Source organism: Peromyscus leucopus, chromosome 19 (genome assembly GCF_004664715.2).
Source record: "Peromyscus leucopus breed LL Stock chromosome 19, UCI_PerLeu_2.1, whole genome shotgun sequence".
NCBI lineage: Eukaryota > Metazoa > Chordata > Mammalia > Rodentia > Cricetidae > Peromyscus > Peromyscus leucopus.
Window position 1 is genome coordinate 62288871 of NC_051079.1, and position 20500 is coordinate 62309370.

General features: G+C 52.2%; 1 protein-coding gene across 1 annotated transcript in view; it reads left to right on the forward strand.

Moving 5' to 3' along the window:
• Nucleotides 1–20500, forward strand: part of Myo5b (myosin VB) — a 303407-nt gene that overhangs the window by 270525 nt on the left and 12382 nt on the right. The window contains exons 34-39 of the mRNA XM_037196923.1: nucleotides 656–895; nucleotides 2037–2137; nucleotides 7735–7812; nucleotides 10512–10710; nucleotides 14893–14986; nucleotides 17107–17250. Coding sequence (XP_037052818.1) covers nucleotides 656–895; nucleotides 2037–2137; nucleotides 7735–7812; nucleotides 10512–10710; nucleotides 14893–14986; nucleotides 17107–17250 — 856 coding nt within the window. The remainder of the gene's footprint in view (nucleotides 1–655; nucleotides 896–2036; nucleotides 2138–7734; nucleotides 7813–10511; nucleotides 10711–14892; nucleotides 14987–17106; nucleotides 17251–20500) is intronic.

Genomic DNA, 20500 nt, shown 5'->3' on the forward strand with positions numbered 1-20500 from the left:
TGTCATCCTGGATCAGGCACTCGACTGGCTGTGAGCCTTCCCCTCCCTGGACTCAGCTTTGGCGTCTTGCTCAGATGATAGAGGCTCTTCTCCCCGGGATTTGCTCAGTTATCTTGTGACTCTAACGAGCATATCACTTCTTCAAGTTCTTAGAAAGTCACAGAGCAGATGAGCACACAAAGGCTTTAGGAAGTCTTGTTAACAGCATGCTGCTTACAACTGTCAGCTTGAGGAGGGGCGTAGCTTGGTGATAGAGAACTTGTCCTGGCTTTGATCTCCAGCACTGCATATGGACAAACATGCATACACACACACACACACACACACACACACACACACACACACACACACACACAGCACTTCCACAAAGAAGAATTTCATGGCCAGATGTGCTCAAGATATATATTGCTTCACTAGCAAATACTGTAGAGCCATTGTCTCAAATGCATTTCTCTGAGAACTCAAGGTGAGGAGTAATCCCCAGTTCTGACTGACCACTGACGCCCTCAGAACTTGAGCCATGTATGTCTCCTTTAAAAACGGAACGTTGCTCTTCTGGCAGACAGGGAAAGTTAAGGCAAGAGAAGAGACGGGCTAGCTGGAACTTGCTGTGGCTCCAGGAAGCCTCCAGCTGTGCCCCTTGGCTGTCTTGCAGAGACAAGAGCTTGAGTCGGAGAACAAGAAGCTGAAGAACGATCTGAATGAGCTGAGGAAAGCTGTCGCCGACCAAGCCATGCAGGACAACTCCACCCCCAGCTCCCCAGACAGCTACAGCCTTCTGCTGAACCAGCTCAAGCTGGCCAATGAGGAGCTTGAGGTCCGCAAAGAGGAGGTGCTGATCCTCAGGACCCAGATCATGAATGCTGACCAGCGCCGACTGGCTGGCAAGCACATGGTAAGGAGATGGCAGCCATGGTTGGGTTTCTTGGGGGTGACACTGGGCCAGTAGGCTTGTGTTTTTATGTGTCTTGGGGGTCTTGAACCTGAAGAACAAGATGTCTGTCTTTGAGGTCTCTGAGAGCAGCACAGGGTTGATGCCCTTTCTTCATGACCTTCATGATCAAGAGATGGAGCTAGAAGTTTCTAGAATTTACTGACTTTAAGAAAGTGATCTAGCCGGGCGGTGGTGGCGCACGCCTTTAATCCCAGCACTCGGGAGGCAGAGCCAGGCGGATCTCTGTGAGTTCGAGGCCAGCCTGGGCTACCAAGTGAGCTCCAGGAAAGGCGCAAAGCTACGCAGAGAAACCCTGTCTCGAAAAACCAAAAAAAAAAAAAAAAAAAAAAAAAAAAAAAAAAAAAGAAAGTGATCAAGGAGACTGGAGAGATTGGCTTAGACTTCAGTGGTCTTGCAAAGGACCAGAGTTTAGTTCCTGCATCCATATCAGGGAACTCACAGCTACCTATAAATCCAGCCCCATGGGCATCTGATGCCCTTCTTCTGGCTTCCACGGGCACTGTGCTTACATGAACAGACATATACATGAATTTACTTGTTTTTAATGAAGAAAATGTTCAAAAGAAGCAAGACACATAGTCATAGTGGCTGTCTGTTGTGTTTTGCCCCTAAGTGTTCATTTTGTCTCTGGAGGAATTTCTCTCTCGGCCCTTCCAGAGGGGTGGGTCCTCCTAATGTTTGTTTCTGGTGTCCTCACCTTCTAGGACAGATCGTAGCGTGGGAGGGAGGGAATAGGGGTTACTCGAGTCATCCAATGGGCTCTGATGGGCTAGACCACTCTAGACGTGAGCCCTAGGGTGGCTTGGGGGATGAAAGGCTTCAGTAGTGAGACTTTGGCCATGCCTGCTGCTGTGGGTGCTTTCTCCTCCGGGATCCTTGTCAGCTGCCCACTACTTGCTCTCAGTGCCTCGCAGCTGGGCCCTGCTAAGACTGTGTCCCTCCACCCAAGATGGCCACAGCTGTTTGTGTCTCCAGGTCTCCCTCTCTTCCCAAAAGCACATTTCTATGCCTCAATATTGGAAAGCCATTTCCTAGACATTGTTTGTACCACCAGAGCTAATTTTTATTTGGTACCTTCTAGGAGCCGAACATCAACGCCAGAACAAGTTGGCCCAACAGTGAGAAACATGTGGACCAGGAAGATGCCATTGAGGCCTATCACGGGGTCTGCCAGACAAACAGGTAGGGCCCACCTCGCTGTACCTGAAGAAAGTGCTAGGCAGTCTGGCGACAGGAGGGGCCGTCGTCGTCTAGCCTAGCATGTTACAACCTGTCCCTTAGGTACTGGCCATCTGCCCAACATCGGGGAATTATTTGTTGGAAGGGAAGGCCCTTTGGAAACCTGCCAATGGAAAGCATCTGTTTAGCATTGCTGGAAGTAGGGACCCTTCAGCACTTACCACAGGGTGATGCTGTAAGCACAGCCCGAGTTTGCTTCCTCTGAAGACTTAGGGCTTAGGATGTCCAGATCTGCTGCTGCAGTCCCTTTTCTGCAGATGAAGAAACTGAGGCCCAGAAGGACTGAGCCGTTCTAGGCACGCAGCTGGCCTAGAGCCGAGCCAAGGTAAAATCCAGGAGGCCTGGCTTCCGGGCTGCGTTGCCCCACCCCCACCCCCACCCCCACCCCCACCCCCACCCCCACCAGACGTGGGAAACCAGAAGGGGAGATGTAGCCAGCCCCCAGTGCTCCCTAAAGAAAGGGAAGAAATGAAGGTGACTTTCTGGGCTAAAGCCGGAGTCAAGATCCAGTCATCTTAAATTCTCTCGGGTGGGAGATAAGGCGTGAGATGAATGAGCGAAAAGAGCACGGGCAGTATTAAATTAGAAAGCAAGCTGACAGCCGTGCGGGGCTTATCGTTCTGATCTTCGGAACCGAAATTGCTCCCAGCCTTCTTTCTGTTCTTCCCTTCAGCTGTCAGGAGTCTAGTCCTCCGTCTAGGTCTTTCCAGGGGCTGCTCAGTGCCCCAGATTTTGTCGTCTTCCCTCAATAACAGTGGAGGTGATGAGACAAAAATGGCCTTTACTCTATCTTACAATCGTTCCACGCTCAGCAAGTGCAGCAAGCAACAGTGAACTAATAGCGGAGAACCTGAGTTAAGAAAGAGCGGCTGCCCAGAGGAGGAGCAGTCAGGGGGCCTGGGTCCCCAATATCTGCCACATTAGGCACCACAGAAGTTTGTCTCTGTGGGTTTTGTGCCAGCCTCAGCTTTGAGAAAGTTTTGCAATTACTGCAAATCCGAGCGTTAAGTGGAAAAGCAGCTGGACTTACTGGCACGGAAGGGGAGTTAGGCTGTGATGCTGGGGATCCCAGACAGGCACCCCCTTATGACAAGGGTGCTGTGAAGATAGAGATCTGCTGTCCCCTTCCCTGTGGCTGGCCTGTAATGGAGAGCTTTACATACATACAAATTGTGTCTTCCATGTGTGGTCAGGTGGAATCCCTTTAGAATTTTGATGAAATCTGCAGGCCAGGGTCTCCCCTAGAAAATGTGTATATATCCTAAGTTCAGGCTAGAATCCCGAGAAGATTCCAGATACACTTCAGTCCCATGTTCAGTCCCTCAGATTCGGCACTCTTCCCACCTGCTGAGTTTTCATGGCCTGTCGAGGTCTGCAGAGAAATTCCTCCTGTTCTGTGTCTCCCCTGCACTGTCAACCTGCAGGCCAGGGTCTCCCCTGCACTGTCAACCTGCAGGCCAGGGTCTCCCCTGCACTGTGATCCTGCAGGCCAGGGTCTCCCCTGCACTGTCAACCTACAGGCCAGGGTCTCCCCTGCACTGTCAACCTGCAGGCCAGGGTCTCCCCTGCACTGTCAACCTGCAGGCCAGGGTCTCCCCTGCACTGTCAACCTGCAGGCCAGGGTCTCCCCTGCACTGGAGCCTGAAGGCCAGGGTCTCCCCTGCACTGTGATCCTGCAGGTCAGGGTCTCCCCTGCACTGTGAGCCTGCAGGCCAGGGTCTCCCCTGCACTGTCAACCTGCAGGCCAGGGTCTCCCCTGCACTGTCAACCTGCAGGCCAGGGTCTCCCCTGCACTGTCAACCTGCAGGCCAGGGTCTCCCCTGCACTGTCAACCTGCAGGCCAGGGTCTCCCCTGCACTGTGAGCCTGAAGGCCAGGGTCTCCCCTGCACTGGAGCCTGAAGGCCAGGGTCTCCCCTGCACTGTCAACCTACACAGCCCAGCCGTACTGAGGCCCGCTCTGACAGGAGCTCCTAGAGAGGGAAACGCTCCCTCTTCTGCTTCTGCAAGCGTATGCTGCCTTCTTGGGAGCTAGGAGTGGCCAGCACGGTTCTCACTGCTTTACTTACAGAAAAGCTAAGGGAAAGAAACAGCCATGGAAGCCAAGCTTAGAGTCAGAAGTCTATCATCCTCTCCCAGCTGCTCTGGGAGAATGATGGAAATGTGGACTAGGAGAGAAGGTGCTGCCACCACCAGGCCAGCCTCCCCTGGGCAGGCCCTCCAGGTCACAGAGCTGGCTTAGGACTTGGGCATGGAGTGTGCCTGGGACTCAGCCTAGGTCTGCCTTCAAGAACAGTACTCCTCTGACCCCCGCACCCCACCCCCGCACACTTTCACCAAAGTCCTGCCAAGGCTGTAGAAGTCCTTCTTCCACAGCAAGTCAGAGAGCGCACTGGTGCATCTGTCCTTGGGACCCAGGAAACAGCAGGGGGCCTCAGCACAGAGAAGCTTCATCGCCTTTGCCTAGAGCCAGGTCCACTGGAGGTGCCAGTTCTTAGAAAGACAAGTGCACCTAGACAGAGCCTAGCTCTGAAGGCAGCTTCCCTCGGGTGGCCTCTTTCTCCCTCTGTGTCTGAGCTCCCGATCTACTTCTCAGAGGCCCCAGCAAAGATCCTGGGCTGCTGAGAGAAACTTCAGTGTGAGCTAAAGAAGTAAGTACCCACAGAGCACACAGGGGTCTTCCTACACACAAGGAACCGACCAGCCTCGACATGCCTGGATAGATGACGGAGGCTGGTTGCTTGGTCCTATTTTCCAAGGTCTGCAGAGGGTAGTGCATCCTCTCTGAAACCATTTCTGTTGCATGACCTCTACGGCTAGTAGAAAATACTTCCGAGGTCATACAGCCCACTTAACCTAACACATGGGAAATCAGGCCAGGGAATGCAGAAGAGTAGCTGTTGGGGCCCCTGGCTCCACAATGAGCCGCAGGCCTTGCTGATTGTTCCTCTGTATTTAGCCACTTCAGGTGTGCCTGTGCACGGGGGAGTCCGTGAATATATTTGATTTCCTGAAGCTGAGCTGTTTGGCTTTTCCTCTTCCCACCAGCAGATGTCACTCTCCCCCCAGCCACACTCCCAAGCACAGGCATGAAGCGTCTGAGTCTCTGGTACTTTGGGTCTCTTTCACCTAGGAGCAAAAGTCTCTACTGAGTCCTGAGCTGATTCACTAGTTTTTAATTTATTCATGTGCCTCTTTTCATGTTTCAAAGCAGAGGGCCTGGGATGTACATTATTACCTTTTGCCTTTCTGCATGATACCCAGCACGTGACAGAACGCAGAACTCTATTTCCCTGGAAAATTAGTAACATGAGGACTGATGCTAACTTCCAACAAGTATATCTGGGCATCACCCACGTGCCACTCTGAAAAGGATGAGAATTACAGAAGTGAGACCCGGCAGTCCCCTCTCAGGCTCTAAAGATCAGTCAGCAAGACTGGGAAGCCTCAGAGGAAGATTGGGAGACACTCCCCACCCCCAGCATGTCTGCCAGCATGTCTCCAGCTGCAGCAGAGGGGACAGCTGGAGTACAGCATGCTGGCCTTCATCCCTCTTCAGCCCTGGTGCACACTTGCTGAGCACTTCTAAGAACGCCTACAGCCCCAGGGCCTCCTTTGGAGTCAAGCATTGCTCCAAAGGACCCTAGGCAGATGCAAGTTCTTCACTGAGAACAGGAGGTGCCAATATCAGCCCCTGCTCAACACAGCCTTAGGTCCTCAGATTTTCTGAGACATGTGGCTTACCCAGGACACCTAACTGCTGGGCATAGGAAGGGGAAGCAGTATTGAAAGTAACTATCTTAGTTACTTTCCCATTTCTGTGATAAGGCACCATGGCCAAGGCCATTAACAGAAAAAAAAATGGGGGCTTACACTTTCAGAGAGTTAGAGTTCATGACCATCATGGTGAGGAATATGGCAGCACAGTGCTGGAATAGGAGCTGAGAGCCTAGGTCTTGATCTAGAAGCCCAGGGCAGACAGAAATACCTGAGAATGGCAAAGTCCTTCCAAAGCTCAAAGCCCGCCCCCAGTAACACACCTCCTCCAACAAAGCCCCCCCCAAATCCTTCCCTAACAGTTCACCAACTGGGGACCACGTATTCACACCCGTGGGGACCACGTATTCACACCCGTGGGGACCATGGATTCACACCCGTGGGGACCACGTATTCACACCCATGGGGACCATGGATTCACACCCGTGGGGGCCATTGTCATTCAAGCCACCACACGGGTGAAGTTCCAGCCATCGACCTGGCAGAAGACTTAGATGGCGGTCTTCCTCCAAGTAGCCTTGTTGGCAACATCCTCCTCACTGCCGTGCCGCAGAGATGGGGGCTTCTAACTCTCAGGGGTTGGCTGTAGACTAGGAACAGAAGCCACGGAAAGGTCCTAGAAGCAGACCTTCAGAGAGAGGTTGGTACAGATGTGGGCACCCCAGCCCAGGAAACAGACTGTGTAAGCACTACAGGTCTGGTGTCCTCCTGCTAGAGGCTAGCTCTGGAAGGATCTGGAATGGATACTTTCAGCCCCTGGGCTTTACTCGAAGCATGACTAAACACGACAGTAGCTGGCTTGACCAGGGCTGTTTGGTTTGCCATCTGGGTTCTGGCATGGGCTGAATGGCCTTTCTAGTAGGCTGTGTGGACTAATTCTTGCTCCATGATTCATGCCCTCTACCAGCTAGTTCACTGGCCTTTAAAGACACCCTTGTGCCCAGGACTTTGTGGGGTGGGATAAGAAGAGCATGGGGCGCAGTGACCTCCAAGAGCCACCTTGGCTAACATCAGGCAGCTGACATAAACAATAGAAAATACCAGGGACCTGCTTTCGTGGGTTGACTGGACAGAGAAATGGTATGTAATGTAAGTCAAGGGAAGACATTCGATTCTCAGCCTGTAAGTTTGTTGCAGTTAACTTTAACACACACACACACACACACACACACACACACACACCTACACCTCTGGAAGGAGAGCTGGAGTGTTCAGGTTAGTAAGCAATTACTTCCTCTTAAAGAATGGCAGAAAGCTGTGCATTGAAAGGGAGGCCTGCGTCCTCCATACCGTGAGGGCCTGCCCAGCCCCTGATGTTCCGTCAGCATATTTGGTGTTTTCTCTTCAGACCCTGTTTAGACTTGTCCCCCTGTCCTTTCAGTTCCCTTCAGATGGAAGAAAGCATGGTGGGTGTCAGACCTGGAAGTGCCATGGTCTAGCCTGGGCTATTGCGCGGCTGTTGTTTGTAGAGTCACTGGAACAAGTACAGCTCTTTGGTGTCTTTGGCAAGCATGTACCTGAGCTGTAGCTATTGGTGGACCTCTGTGAGACCACATGAACCCCTTTCCCGGACAGTACCTGAAACCTGGGAAACTCCAGGAGGATTCTGTCTGCAGGAGTGTGGGAGCCAGAGAGAAGTGTGGGAAACAGCCTGCAGCCTGTCCCCCTTTCTTGACTCCAAGCCTTGCCTGTCAGCTTCTCCAGTCTGTCTGAATGCCTCTCTCCTCTCCACTGGACACCCTCTTTTTCTGTACTTTATCTCTAGCCAGACTGAGGACTGGGGATATTTGAATGAAGATGGAGAACTCGGCTTGGCTTACCAAGGCCTAAAGCAAGTTGCCAGGTCAAACACGCTCCCGTCTTGTATGTGCTCCATCTGTGTGCCTGCTCATGTCTGCGTTCCTTGTGTTGGCCTGAGCAACTGTGAGAGCATTGGGCACAGTTCACATGGGCTTCCGGCCAGCAATCCCTAGGGGTTGTCCAGTCATCGTTTTTGTGTCTGGGCAGTGTAGATGACGTCAGCAGAAGCTGCTTGCCTGGGTCAAGGTGGTGGCACTAGGTGGCCCAGGTGAACCTGCGAGACCACGTGGCCCAGCTCTTCATTCTATAGGGTGGAGAGAAGAGGCAGGGTTTCTATAGCAGAAGCCACAAGAAGGAAACTTAGCTGTGGGCCTCCAGGGCCCATGATGCTGCTGACATGCTTCGTGCCACCCTTCTTAACCCTTCAGGGCTAGCCGAAGTCCGTGACCTCGTTTGCATGCTGGCTGTGCTGCAGATGCAAGGCCCCTTGGTACATGCTATCAGCATGCAGCTGGTCCCGGCACTGACAGATGAGTGCTGGGGATTCGTCGTGCTGGCTGCCCCTCACAGCGCCCTTGCGAGCACAGCGTGGCAGGTTTAAGGGACTGGTTCAGTTCTGGTTAAGTAGACCATCTAACATTTGCTATCAGCAGCAACACTGACCCCAGCCACCTTTAGCAGTCGGCGAATGGTTTAGCCAGGGACGTATGCAGAGTGAGGACTGTAGCGCCAAGGCCTGTCATACTTGCTGTGACTTTTAGAGAGCAGAAGCATGACTTGGTTCATTTGTTCTCAACGAGAAATGGGGGCTGGGGGTCATCAATCAGGGCCAGGGAGGTGAATGAGTGCTAGGCCTGGCTCCCTCAGTGACTGGGGTGTGCCCATACCTCAGCTGTCATGTGGTCCTCTCCCTGATGCTGCTGGTGGTGAGATCATGGAGATTCCCACATGACAGTCCAGTGATGCATCCTTTGCTGGGCCCCATAACCTGAGCAGGGGGTGTGGTCGGGTTCCTCACTGTCAAATGGTGGACCAGAGCAGGCCCTGCCACACAGGCTCGGCAGATGGAAGAGGATCACCTCAGGTGAAGCTTTACGTATGTAGAAAGTACAGAAGCATTAGCTTTCTGTGGTGGTTATTCAACAAGGGCAGAGTCTCGCCAGTCAGAAGTTTGTTAGAGCAGGAATTGACGCGCCCATTTCCAGGGCGCTCCTCATGTCTGTCTTGAGATTGGATGTGGTACAAAGAAGAATCAAGTGAATGCGTTGGAAAATAGCACACAGGTCCGTGCTTCAGGAGATCTTCCGGATGCTTGGATGGGAATCTTACTCCTGGCGTAGAGCCCTGAGCTGAATCCACTTGAGAGTAAGGCAGATTCGAGCAAGGGGACACGCAGCAGGTCAGAAAGTGGTTCTGAGACAGCTCCCTAGAACCAAAAGGTCCACGCCCTCCTTCCTGTTAACTTTACCTCTTACACTGATGGAGTTTTAGTCTGTTGTAGCCAGTGCTGAATGGTGTCTGAATACTGTGTGCTATCAAAAATGCCAGTTTCATTACCAGAGTATCATCTACCAGTCTCGGGTTACTGTTGTTTCCATTGGTAGCAGGCCTGAGGTGGTAGGCAATCCTTCATCATCATCTCTTTCATTCGTATCCCTTTGCTGAGAAGCCCTCACACATGCCGGCCTGTAGAACTGACTTGGCTGCCTAAAATGTGGCTGCTTCTGCCAACAAAGCAGATGTCCTCTTTCTCTCTTGCTCTCCCTTCTCTATGGTAGTTATCTCCCAAACCAGCAGAACAGCAAAGGCATGGTGGCTACCCACTCCTTGCCATCTGGACACCAGGAGATAGCCCTGGGCACTGCCCTGGGCAGAAACTTTACTACATCCCAGGGAAAGACAGGGGTGAGCATGTCCTCAGAACCCACCGACCATGTCCCTTTTTGCTGAAGGTGGCCTAATAGATCAGAAAGCTAAGTCAGGTGACTGAAGTCCCAGGAGACGCCCCTGTTGCATCTGGCCATGCCAGGGTCAGATCCAAGCTGAAGTTCCTGCTAGAGCAGGCAGGCGCTGACCTTGAACCATTGGCCTTCTAGACAGAAATCTCTGCGCCTCCTCCCGAGCCTCTCCAAGCTTCCTCTGGATCTTTGTTTCTCCTGGCATGTCCCCCCAAGTCGTCTTAGCCATTTAGACCAGAGGGAAAATTTTAAATGATTAGTAAATGAGGTAAAGTGGGACAGTAAGGGTGGAAAGGAAAGGCAAAACAATAGCTCTTCCTCTTAAAAAAAGAGAGGCATCTGCTGAAGGAAGAATAAACTAATATAATGAGCTCTGTTTTTCAGTATTTTGTCTATACAAGGAAATTCTTACAAACTTTAGAGCAGATGTTGACGCCGCTATTTCAAGGACACTATGAGACATTTACCTGCGTTACTGGTCTATTGTCATGGAGACGATCTCTCAATCCCAACCCAGTAGGCTGTGCCCATAGGGGGAAAAACGAGGGTGATAAAAGAAGCCTAAAGCCAAGGGTGCCTTTGGCTGTGGTTTTGGTCATCTGAGAGGATGGCAAGTTGGCTTGCTTGCCCGTCGGTACCCACCTCCCCGCTGCATCTTCCTTGCTGGGGCCGTATGATCGCTCCTGCTATGTGCTTGGCTGCTCCCCGCTGCATTTGTCTGTGACCTCTCACCGTGGGTGCCCACCCCAGCCACATGGTGACCTGGCTGCTCTCTCGGGTGCAGGTTACTGGAGGCACAGCTGCAGGCCCAGAGCCTGGAGCATGAGGAGGAGGTGGAGCGTCTCAAGGCGCAGGTGGAGGCCCTGAAAGAGGAGATGGACAAGCAGCAGCAGACCTTCTGCCAGACCCTGCTGCTCTCCCCAGAGGCCCAGGTGGAGTTTGGGGTCCAGCAGGAGATAACTCGACTGACCAATGAGAACCTGGTAAGTGGCCATGCCTTGTAGGTTGTAGCTCTTGGGATCCTTTCTAGGTGGAATATGATCAGGAGCTGCCAGAAGGGCAAGGCTCATGTCCTTAGCTCTGCAGTAGGAACAGAGACTTAGAAAACCCCTGTCTGTTGACAAGTGATAATTGAAACAAATGGCATAGGACTTGATTATTAAAATAGCAATGTTCACATCCAGGTCAGGGATTCTGGCAGATCTCAATGGGGACAGCTTGGCTATGCTCCACATGGAGCTGGAAGATCTGCTGTAGCTTCATGCTGGTGTCTGGACTTGGGTCTTCCTCCATGAGGTCTCTCTCATGTGCCCTGTCCATTCCCTAGCCTAGCCTGAGAAGCTGTATGTGGTACTGGCTTCCAAGAAGAAGAAAACAGGAGCCATAGGGTTCCTAAAGGCCTGTGCCCAGAACCAGCATGACATTACTTCTGCCCCATGCTAGTGACCAAGACAAATCTCACAGCTCAGCCGGATGTAGTAGGGATGTACTTGTCGTTTGATGGGAACAGAAATCATTGGTGGCTATCTTTGGTGGTCATGGCAGATGTTAGAAGGATGGGAGAGTGTGTCCCCTGGAGAACTTACAGGTCAGGAGGAAGACAAAATGAAGAGCATAAGGAAGACAATATTGATAAAAACATGGTTATCCATGGAATTAACAGCACAGATTACAGAAAAAGAAAAAATTGGACTAGAGGATTTATGGAGGAGAATGGAAATGGAGTTCACGTGTCTTCTGGGGTGGAGTGTCTGAAGGAACAGCAGGAAGTACCCAAGCCTGATTGGCAGGGCACACACTAGCAGGACTTCCAGTCCATCCCAGCTGGGCCATCATTGCACCTAGGACCAGGCAGCCTGGGTTCGGGTCAACCCCAAGAGGAGGTAAGGTACTGGATTCACACATGATTCCTCCTCCTCTTTCCCATAATATGTCCTCTTGTCACTATAGACAATTGGCCTGGTGCACGGAAATGTACATGTTGTTGGCAATAATATGCATGTATGAAAACATCATCATGAAACCTATTTTGTATATATCTAAAAATCAAATAATAAGTTGTTGAGCCAGCTTCCAGTACGTGAAGGACATAACCTAGAAAATGCATTTGCAGGCGATGCCTCCTGGGGGCCACTGGACATGTGATATGGTGGGTGACCAGCTAGCTAAGAGAACTGTATAACAGAGTTGCTGTACTCACTTGTAGCCCAGGAGAGTCAGTGGACAGCCCCACCTTGAGCAGAGGAAAGACTGTATCATGGGCCCACCTGCCAGAGTAGTGAACCTTGGCATGTAAGGTTCTGGGTCTATGAAGACAAGGAGACTACAGTTTGCCACCTTTTGGGAGACTTGTAGCACAGGGTCTGGAACTATGACCCAGAAGCAGAGCCAACATGCAGCACATTCTAAGGACTGTTTGTGTTTTATGTCCCCATTGTCAGCAAATATCCATGCCAGCTTTGTGCTGGCAGATGAGTCATGGGCACTGGGCAAGGAGGAGGACATGTGTATACAGCTGACCACAACACAGCATGCTGGGAACCTTAAGAGCTAAACATCCAGGAATTTAGGGCAGTTCTGGCTGAAGAGGTCAGAGAGGCTTATGGGTGGGGTAAGGATGTAATTGTCCTGGTCGCATCTCCTCTAGAGATGTCTGCAGACACAGTCAACCTTCGATGCCAAGACTTCTCTCAGGTTAATTCGGTCCTGTAGTCACCATCACTGTGGCCTTTGTGGCTTTGGGCCTCAAAAGCAGCTCCAGGAGTTTGCCAGCTTTAGTGTTGGTCTTAATTCATCCTGAGTTGCGCTGAGTTCAGGCTTTGGAGATTCCCGGGGGGGGGGGGGGGGGTCCAGGGTCCTGCAAGGGTGGGGAGCACAGCTTTATATGATTCTGCTTAGGAGAAGGCCCCCTGGCCTTTTAAACGAAGGCTGTTAACCTGAAGAGCTGGCGGACAGGATGCAGCACCGTGGGTCGCTGTCAGCATCTGCACGAGCAATTCGAGTGGAGAGATGCCTTTCCCAGGCTCCTTTGCGGAGGCTGGCTGTGGAGCCTGTGCCTCGAAACAGAATAGTGGCTGCAGCCTGACTGTTGGACTTTACCCTTCCTTGTTGAGGCGTCTGGTGTTTTATCTGCACACAGGTGTCAGGGTATTTGTTGATTATCCCCCCGAGTTTTGTGGAAGTTTGTGAAGAACGATTATGGGGAGACCCGAGCGCATTTTCGTCTTCCGGACTCAGTAACATCGCATTTCATGGGAATCAGCTGGCAGTTGCAATACCACAGCCTTGACTGGGTCTGCAACATTCCTCATTCGGTGGATTGGCTTAGTCGATAGGATGGGTGCCTGAGGGTGAGATGGGGCCATCATAAACCCCAGGGCTCACAGGTGTGGTGGTTGGAATAAGAAATGGCCCCCATAGACTCACAGATTTGAATGCTTAGTCACCAGGGAATGGCAGTGCTTGAGAAGATTAAAAGGATTCGAAGGCGCAGACTTGTTGGATTGTGTCCCTGGGGGTGGGCTTCGAGGTTTCAAAGCCCATGCCAAGCCCAGAGTCTCTCTCTCATCCTGTGGATCAGGATGTAGCTCTCAGCTACTGCTCGAGCATCTGCCTGTGTGCTGTCGTGCTCTCTGCCTAGATGATAATGGGTTAAGACTGAAACTGTAAGCCAGCCTCCAATGAGAAGTTTTCTTTCAGAAGAGATGCCTTGGTCATGGTGTCTCTTCACAGCAATAGAACACTGACTAAAACAGGAGACCTTATTTGTCCCCTAAGAATCTTGACTAAAGAGATTCAAGACACTTAAGTCCTTTGTATCAACCGGCTTCCTGCAGTCTCTGACCTGTTCTCCCCCATTCCTTCCCCCCCACACCCTTCCCTCCCTCCCCCCTCCTTTTCTTCCTCTCCTTCCCCAGCTGTGCGTGCCATCACCCCTGTCCTTTGGACTACTCAAACATTTAGATGTCCCTCATCTGAGAAGGGTTTTTTTTGTGGTTTGTGTTATCTATTTATTATTCATGTATTCATGGGGAATCCTGCCGCACACACACGTGGCCAGTAGAGGAAAGCTTGGGAGTCAGTTCTCTCCACCGTGTAGGTTCTGAGGGCTGAGCCGTCTGGCCAGCCCCTCCCCTTTTCAGTGAAGATAAAGTCCCTCCGAACACCTACAGTTAGAATTGTCCGCAAAGCCCATAGCACTGGTATTCATCTTGTAGCTCACTCTTCTGCAGGCCTACCTTAAGGCCCTCTCCATCCTCTGGCCCCCACAGGCACCTGCACTCCCATTCACACGGGCAAACACAGCGTACACACACACACACACACACACACACACACACACACACACACACACACAAAATAAATCCTTGGACTCCAGGGCAAAGGTTCCCTCTTGGAGGTGGAGCACCAGCGATGGACTACTTGCCTAGCACAAGTTTCCCTGGCCCTGGGTTCTGTACCCTGTAATACGCACAGGGCCGGAGTGTGAGAATATACACACACCCCAGAGGTTTCAGAGGTCCCGGATGAACCGCCTGCTTCCCCTCTCTCCGTCACTCTGGTTACCTAGGCTTGGCTCTAACGGTGAAAGCAGGGCTCCTTCCCTCTCTCACTTTCTCAAAGAGCCACCGCCCAGTGTGGTGGGGATGATAATGATCGCAAAGTCCTTCCCTGGGCAGCTTACTGTTCTAGGTCCCAGTAGGCTGACTGACTTGCTTCCACGGGCAACAGTTGCTAGCGACTGAGGCCACAGCCCCTGTCCTGTTTGGCTTCCCATCCCAGAAGCCTGTTTGGCTTGCTGACCCTACATGACCACACCTCCACCCCGAGTGCTGCCCGCCGCTCCCCTGGACACCTGGGCTGGGCGTCCTCTGGGGAGGCTTGACTTAGGGAGCCCTAGGATTCCACAAGGCGCCCGAGTGCCCCAATGGGAGGAATTCGCCCTGGGAGGAGTTCACCCTGTTGTTGCTGGTAGAATGAACTCTGACTCATCGTCCTTCCTGGATTCTGAGCAGGTGCTGGGCCTGTGTGAGGCCGCCCTTCTGCCCTTACCTGAGTGGGGCTCCTTAGCCTCCTTGGGCCCCTGTGCTCCTGGCAAGGGTTTCCCCTTTCCTTCAGTGTGAGGGCCACATCCTGCTCACACTGCTGCTCCCTTGTGCTTTCAGGATTTTAAAGAGTTGGTAGAAAAGCTGGAGAAGAATGAGAGGAAGCTGAAAAAGCAGCTGAAGATTTACATGAAGAAGGTCCAGGACTTAGAAGGTACTGTGCCTGGGTGTGCCTGAGTATAGGGACCTGGGGCAGAGCTGACTTGGCCAGCCTGTGGGGCTTGTGGCTGTGCCTGTTGTGGAGGGATTCCCATCTCAGCAGGGAGGGAGTCTGCTTGAGCAGGTGTGAGCCGGGTTCTGCAGGCTGGAAGAGTGGAGACAGGTAGATTCACAGTGGTGCCTGCCCTTGGAGGCTTTCTGGTGTGAAAGAACACCTTGACCCGAAGACCTGGGGCTCTCACCACGTGCCACAATTAAACTCTCAATTTGGAGTCGAGCCCAGAGGGAGGGGCGGACAGAAGGCTAAATCACTTTCCTAAAGCCATGGGCATGTTCTTTCCTGGAATGCTAACTGTTGTGCTCTCCAAGCATGTCCCACCCTGCCTGTAGCCCCTCTGGCCCCTCGTGCCACAGGTGACTCTCTTCTTCCTCAGCTCAAGAGCCACCACCCTAGGCCTGGAATCATGCCCTGTGCTATCCTGAGGCCACAGCCTTCTGGGCACACCACTGATCACCGAGTGTATAGCCGCTGCTTCTGTAGCGTCAGGGGCATCTCTGCCCGCCCACACCAGGCAGCTTGTGACCTTTTCTCAGCTGACGGTCTCCCTGCATGTGCCCTGTGCACCTCCGTCATCTACAGGGTTCTTATCTTTGGATCCTTGCGTAGTCATTTTCCAAGTGTCTCGGCTTCCAACCTCTCCATGCTGCTAGGTCCGGAAGACCTATCAACCTTAAGACCTATCTTAACCTTCCTCCATGATTCAGGCTGTGTGTGTGTGCCCTGACTACCCTGGGACCAACCTTTGTCCTCTGTTCCCAGGTGACTCAGTAGCTTCCCAGGGCCTCCGCTCAGAGCACTGTCGGCCCTCTCCCCATAGCCAGCAGAGTAAAATCCCAGCTCTTACCTGGTGCTCCTCTGTATGTGTACATATATGCATATGCACATACACAGAGCATCCCTCCAGCCGGTTACAAATTTCCACCAGGATCACTTGCCCAGCTCTTTTCCCATTCATCTAGGGCAGTGGTTCTCAACCTGTGGGTCACAAACCCTTTGGGAGTCATATGACCCTTTCACAGGGGTCACCTAAGACCATCAGAAAATACAGATATTTACATTACGATTCATAACAGGAGCAAAATTACAGTTATGAAGCAGACACGGAAGTATTTTATGATTGGGAAGGTAGAGAACACAGCGTTAGGAAGGTAGAGAATCACTGCTCTAGGGGATGTTTTGATGGACCAGCCCTGTCCTGGCCTGCTTTCTTCCTTCCTGCTTGGCTTTCTCGGTGTTCCACCTCCACTGGCACCCATGGTGCACACTCCTGGCCTGGCACCTGGCCGAGCTGCATTGTCAAGTGTTTTTCTGTGCAAACACACAAATGCACCTCCTCAGCCAGACTGGTGGGGGCAAAACTGGGGGCTTCATATCTGTCCTGTGCTGGTGACAGCACCCTCACACTGTTGGTGCCCGGGTGTGCCATGCATAAATATTTGGCATCTACTACCCTCTCCTGGGCCGGGGGAAAGGTCTACATGAAGTTTAACAAGTCCTCGATACCCCCGATGGGTACCACTAAGATGCCTCCCAGGCAGTTGTGCCTACATGGGCTCACACTCCATTTAGAGGGCAGCTACAGTGTTCCTGCCCCACTGGCGCCACCTGCTCCCCTGGCCAGCCCACAACTGTTCCATCATAGTGTCCTGAGGGCCAGTGCAGTGCTGTGGTCCGCACAGGGAACTGAGTGGAACAGGGCTGCCTGGCTCTCCTCCCAGACTCGGGGACCTTCCTTACAGCTTGGTAGGAGGAGAGAAGCGCTTGCCAGCAGGGCAGGCTGAACGTGGCTGCCACTACTTCTCACATTTTCTCTGGTCCCAAACCCTACCCATTTATTTCCCTTGCAGAGATTTTCCTCCTCTCGTCCACTGTGGACCAGAGCACAAGGGCTGAAGTCCTTGACCCACAGACAGAGAGGGTTCAGGCTGCAGGAACAGGCTCATAGAGCATGGGTGCTCCGGTACCCTGAGCATGATCCCCAAGCCCGGACACCCCTCCTGCAGGCACTCGGCTGCATGTTCTCACCGTGTTTCTGTTCTCTCTCTCCCACTCAGCTGCCCAGGCATTGGCCCAGAGTGACAGGAGGCACCATGAACTCACAAGACAGGTCACAGTCCAGCGCAAAGAGAAAGACTTCCAAGGCATGCTGGAGTACCACAAAGAGGACGAGGCTCTCCTCATCCGGAACCTGGTGACAGGTCAGGATCTGCAGTGGCATGCCACCTGCCAGCCCTCCTTCCTCTCCCATCTCTATTCACCACCACCCCCCAACCCTCCCATCTCCCCTGCGGATCTTCTTAACCCCCTCCTCCACCTCATGGCCGCCATCTACAGCTGTGCTGTGCTTCCCTGATGCTTTTCCAAAACCCCACCCCTGTAGCCTTGCATCAGCGCAGGGAAGAGAGGCCCCTGTTGTGCCAGGGGCTGCGTGGCTCACACCCACCCACGCTTCTCTGCGGTGGCTGCTGCAACCCTTCTTTCTCGGGGGAAGTTGAGGGTGGGCCATGTGCATCGGCAATAGCAGGACACGCCGTGCAAGCATGTCAGCACCTGTGCCCAATGCCACACCCTCCCTGATTGTTCAATACTCCCAGCATCTATATCCGTAGGCACCATACAAGTCCTGACCCTCATCTTGGGGAATGCTGAAATCATTCTAGTAACTGTCTCAGGTCACACAGGGGATAAACCGTGGGTCAGGGATTCGAACGCCTTCTATTTACAGTTTGTTAGTACTGTGCAATCCAGCATGGGTGAGTGTGGCCTCTGGAATCCGACAGCCTGTATATAAGCTAGCCATGTAGTTGACGACCAGTGTTCTCATGTGTGACATGAGAAGGTGATTAAAAAAAAAAACCTCTAACACTGGGCTGGAGAGATAGCTTAGCAGTTAAGAGCACTGGCTGCTCTTCCAGAGGACCTGGATCCAATTCCCAGCACCCACATGGCAACTCACAGCTGTCTGTACTCCTGTTCCAGGGGATCCAACACCTTCACACTAACACTGTAACACCAAAGTTGTGAGAAGCAGGGTGAGTGATAGACGCTCACTATGTGGCCTAGCAGCTTCGGCAGCTCCAGGAAAGGCAAACTCCACCCAGCTTGGTCCTCGGGACTAGAACACCTGCTACCCACTTTCCAGCCCCCACAGCTCTGGAAAGGGAAGTGTTTTCCCTGTTAAGTTAGAGGGGAGCCTCCAGCCCATGGGATCATTCTCCAAGGATGCTCAGTTGGGGGTGGGGTCTGAGTCATGTTTACAGGTTGTTGAGGTTTGTGTCAAGAGAGTTCTCTGTGGCCAGTAATGGATGCCACCCTCAGGAATGGATACAGGACTCCTGGGGGCCACTTTCCTCACTGACCCTGGTCCCCTTCCTCTCCTGTCTCAGCCTCGTCTGCCTTCAAGAGCGCGCCCCCCCCTTTATGCTCTGTCCAGCCCAGCCCAGCAGCTTCCTGCAGAGCGGGGGGGGGGGGGGGGGAATCCATAGAGAAAAGAGTCCTGTTGGGCAAAAGGAAGATTCTTTAGTAGTCTAATACCACTGCCTCTTCTCCATGGTGCTATAGTGTCCCCATCTGTCAAATGGTTGGTGTCCTGACCCCACACACACACACATCCACCCCCCAGCATGTGGAATGGAGCCAGGGAGGAAGCTGGACGCAATGCAGGGCTTTCTCACACAAGGAGTCAGAGCTGGAGGTAAACATTACCCTAGAGGAAGTCACTCCAGGGCAGGGAGGTCTCTGCCGACCGAGTACTGCACCTAGGCCAAGAGCACAGGAGAAATAGAACATGACTTCCGTGTGATTGCCCTTCGGACGTTTGATTTGGGCATTTATACTAGCTTGCTGGTGACTATCATGCTCCAGTGACTCTTTGGTAAATAGGAAACACAAAGTTGACAACATCAGAGCTAACCGAATAAGTAAACAGGACTCTAAATGTAATGACTTAAATAAGTGTAAGTCAAGGACCCCTTCCTGCTCTTATGCTTAGATGGCTCTAGGCGATCACCTCCTACCTAGATACCAAGGGAGAGGACATCATCGTCTGCCTTTCGGTGACACCCATATACAGAGATGGACCACTTTACAGGGAACCCATCCCTGGCTAGTTGCTTCAGAGAGGAGAAGAAAATAGAGTTGTAATCCCCATCCTATGAGATGCTAACATCTGCCTAAGAAACAGAAGTGAGCCTGTTCTACCACAAGGCAAGGCAAGCTGCTTAAAATCTGCACATAGGGAAAGCTTGAAGTAAGATGTTAGAGATTGGGAGTGGGCCTATTGAACTGCATTTTTTTTTCCTGGATTAATACTGCTGGCATTCTAATTAGAGTGAAGAGCCAATCGATAGCCTAGAATCTAGAATATGCCAGAATGTTAACCATGTATCCAGAGTGTTATGGCCTGTAATTAACACTAACTAGAAGGATGTTATTTGAGAGAATGAAGTAATCTGTCTATCAGGTGAAGATACCTGCAGCCCAGCCTGACCCCAACTCTCATTGGCCTTGGCAGATGACTTAAGGATCCTGCTGGTCCAGGCAGAGGGTGAGGGACCTCCCCATTTGTGAGTTCCAAGCCCAGAAGGCATTTGGGGTTTGGTTTGGGTTGGGTAATGAGACTGAAGGCTGAGAGCTGGGATACAGACAGAGCCACAGTGAGGTGCTGGGCCCTTTCTCACCCATCATCTTAACCTGGCACCAGACCCTTCTTCCCACGCCCTGGTTTCTTGCCATTATTCATTGCTTTGAACCTGGCTTCTTAGCCCCTCAGGATACTAGAGTCCATCTGACAGCTTCCCAGAGGCCTTAGGAGGGAGGGCCAGGGAGCTTGAGTATCAGTATGGACTTCGTAGAGTCACAGTCCAAGGCAGGGAAAAGGGGAGACGAGAGTAGCTGGACAAAGGGACATGTTGAGCAGAGTGGCAGCGGACTGCTGGACCAGTTCAGCTTTGAGACATCAGGGCAAGTGCTGACAGGAAATCGTTCCAAACTGGCAGCTCCACTGTTAAGTTTGACTTCTGTGGCTATAATAACACCATGACCATTCCACTTACAGTCTATCACAAAAAGAACTCAAGGCAGAAATCTGGAAACAGGAGCTGATGCAGAGGCCATGGAGGGTCCTGCTTACTGACTTGCTCCCCGTGGCTTACTCAGCCTGCTTTCTTACACCATTCAGGACCACCTGCCCAAGGGTGGCACCACCTCCAGTCTGATGGACCCTCCCACATCAATCACTAATCAAGAAAATGCCCTGCAGGCTCACCTACAGGCCACTCCGATGGAGGCATTTTCTCAATTTCCCACTTGTATAAGGTGACAAAAAACTGAACAGCATACCCGTGCACCAGAGGTTGTTCCAGCCTTCTCAGCCCTTGGCCAACTGGCTCTCATTGGGAACGTGATTTGCTATACGATATGATATTGCTAAATTCTCCTGATAGTAAT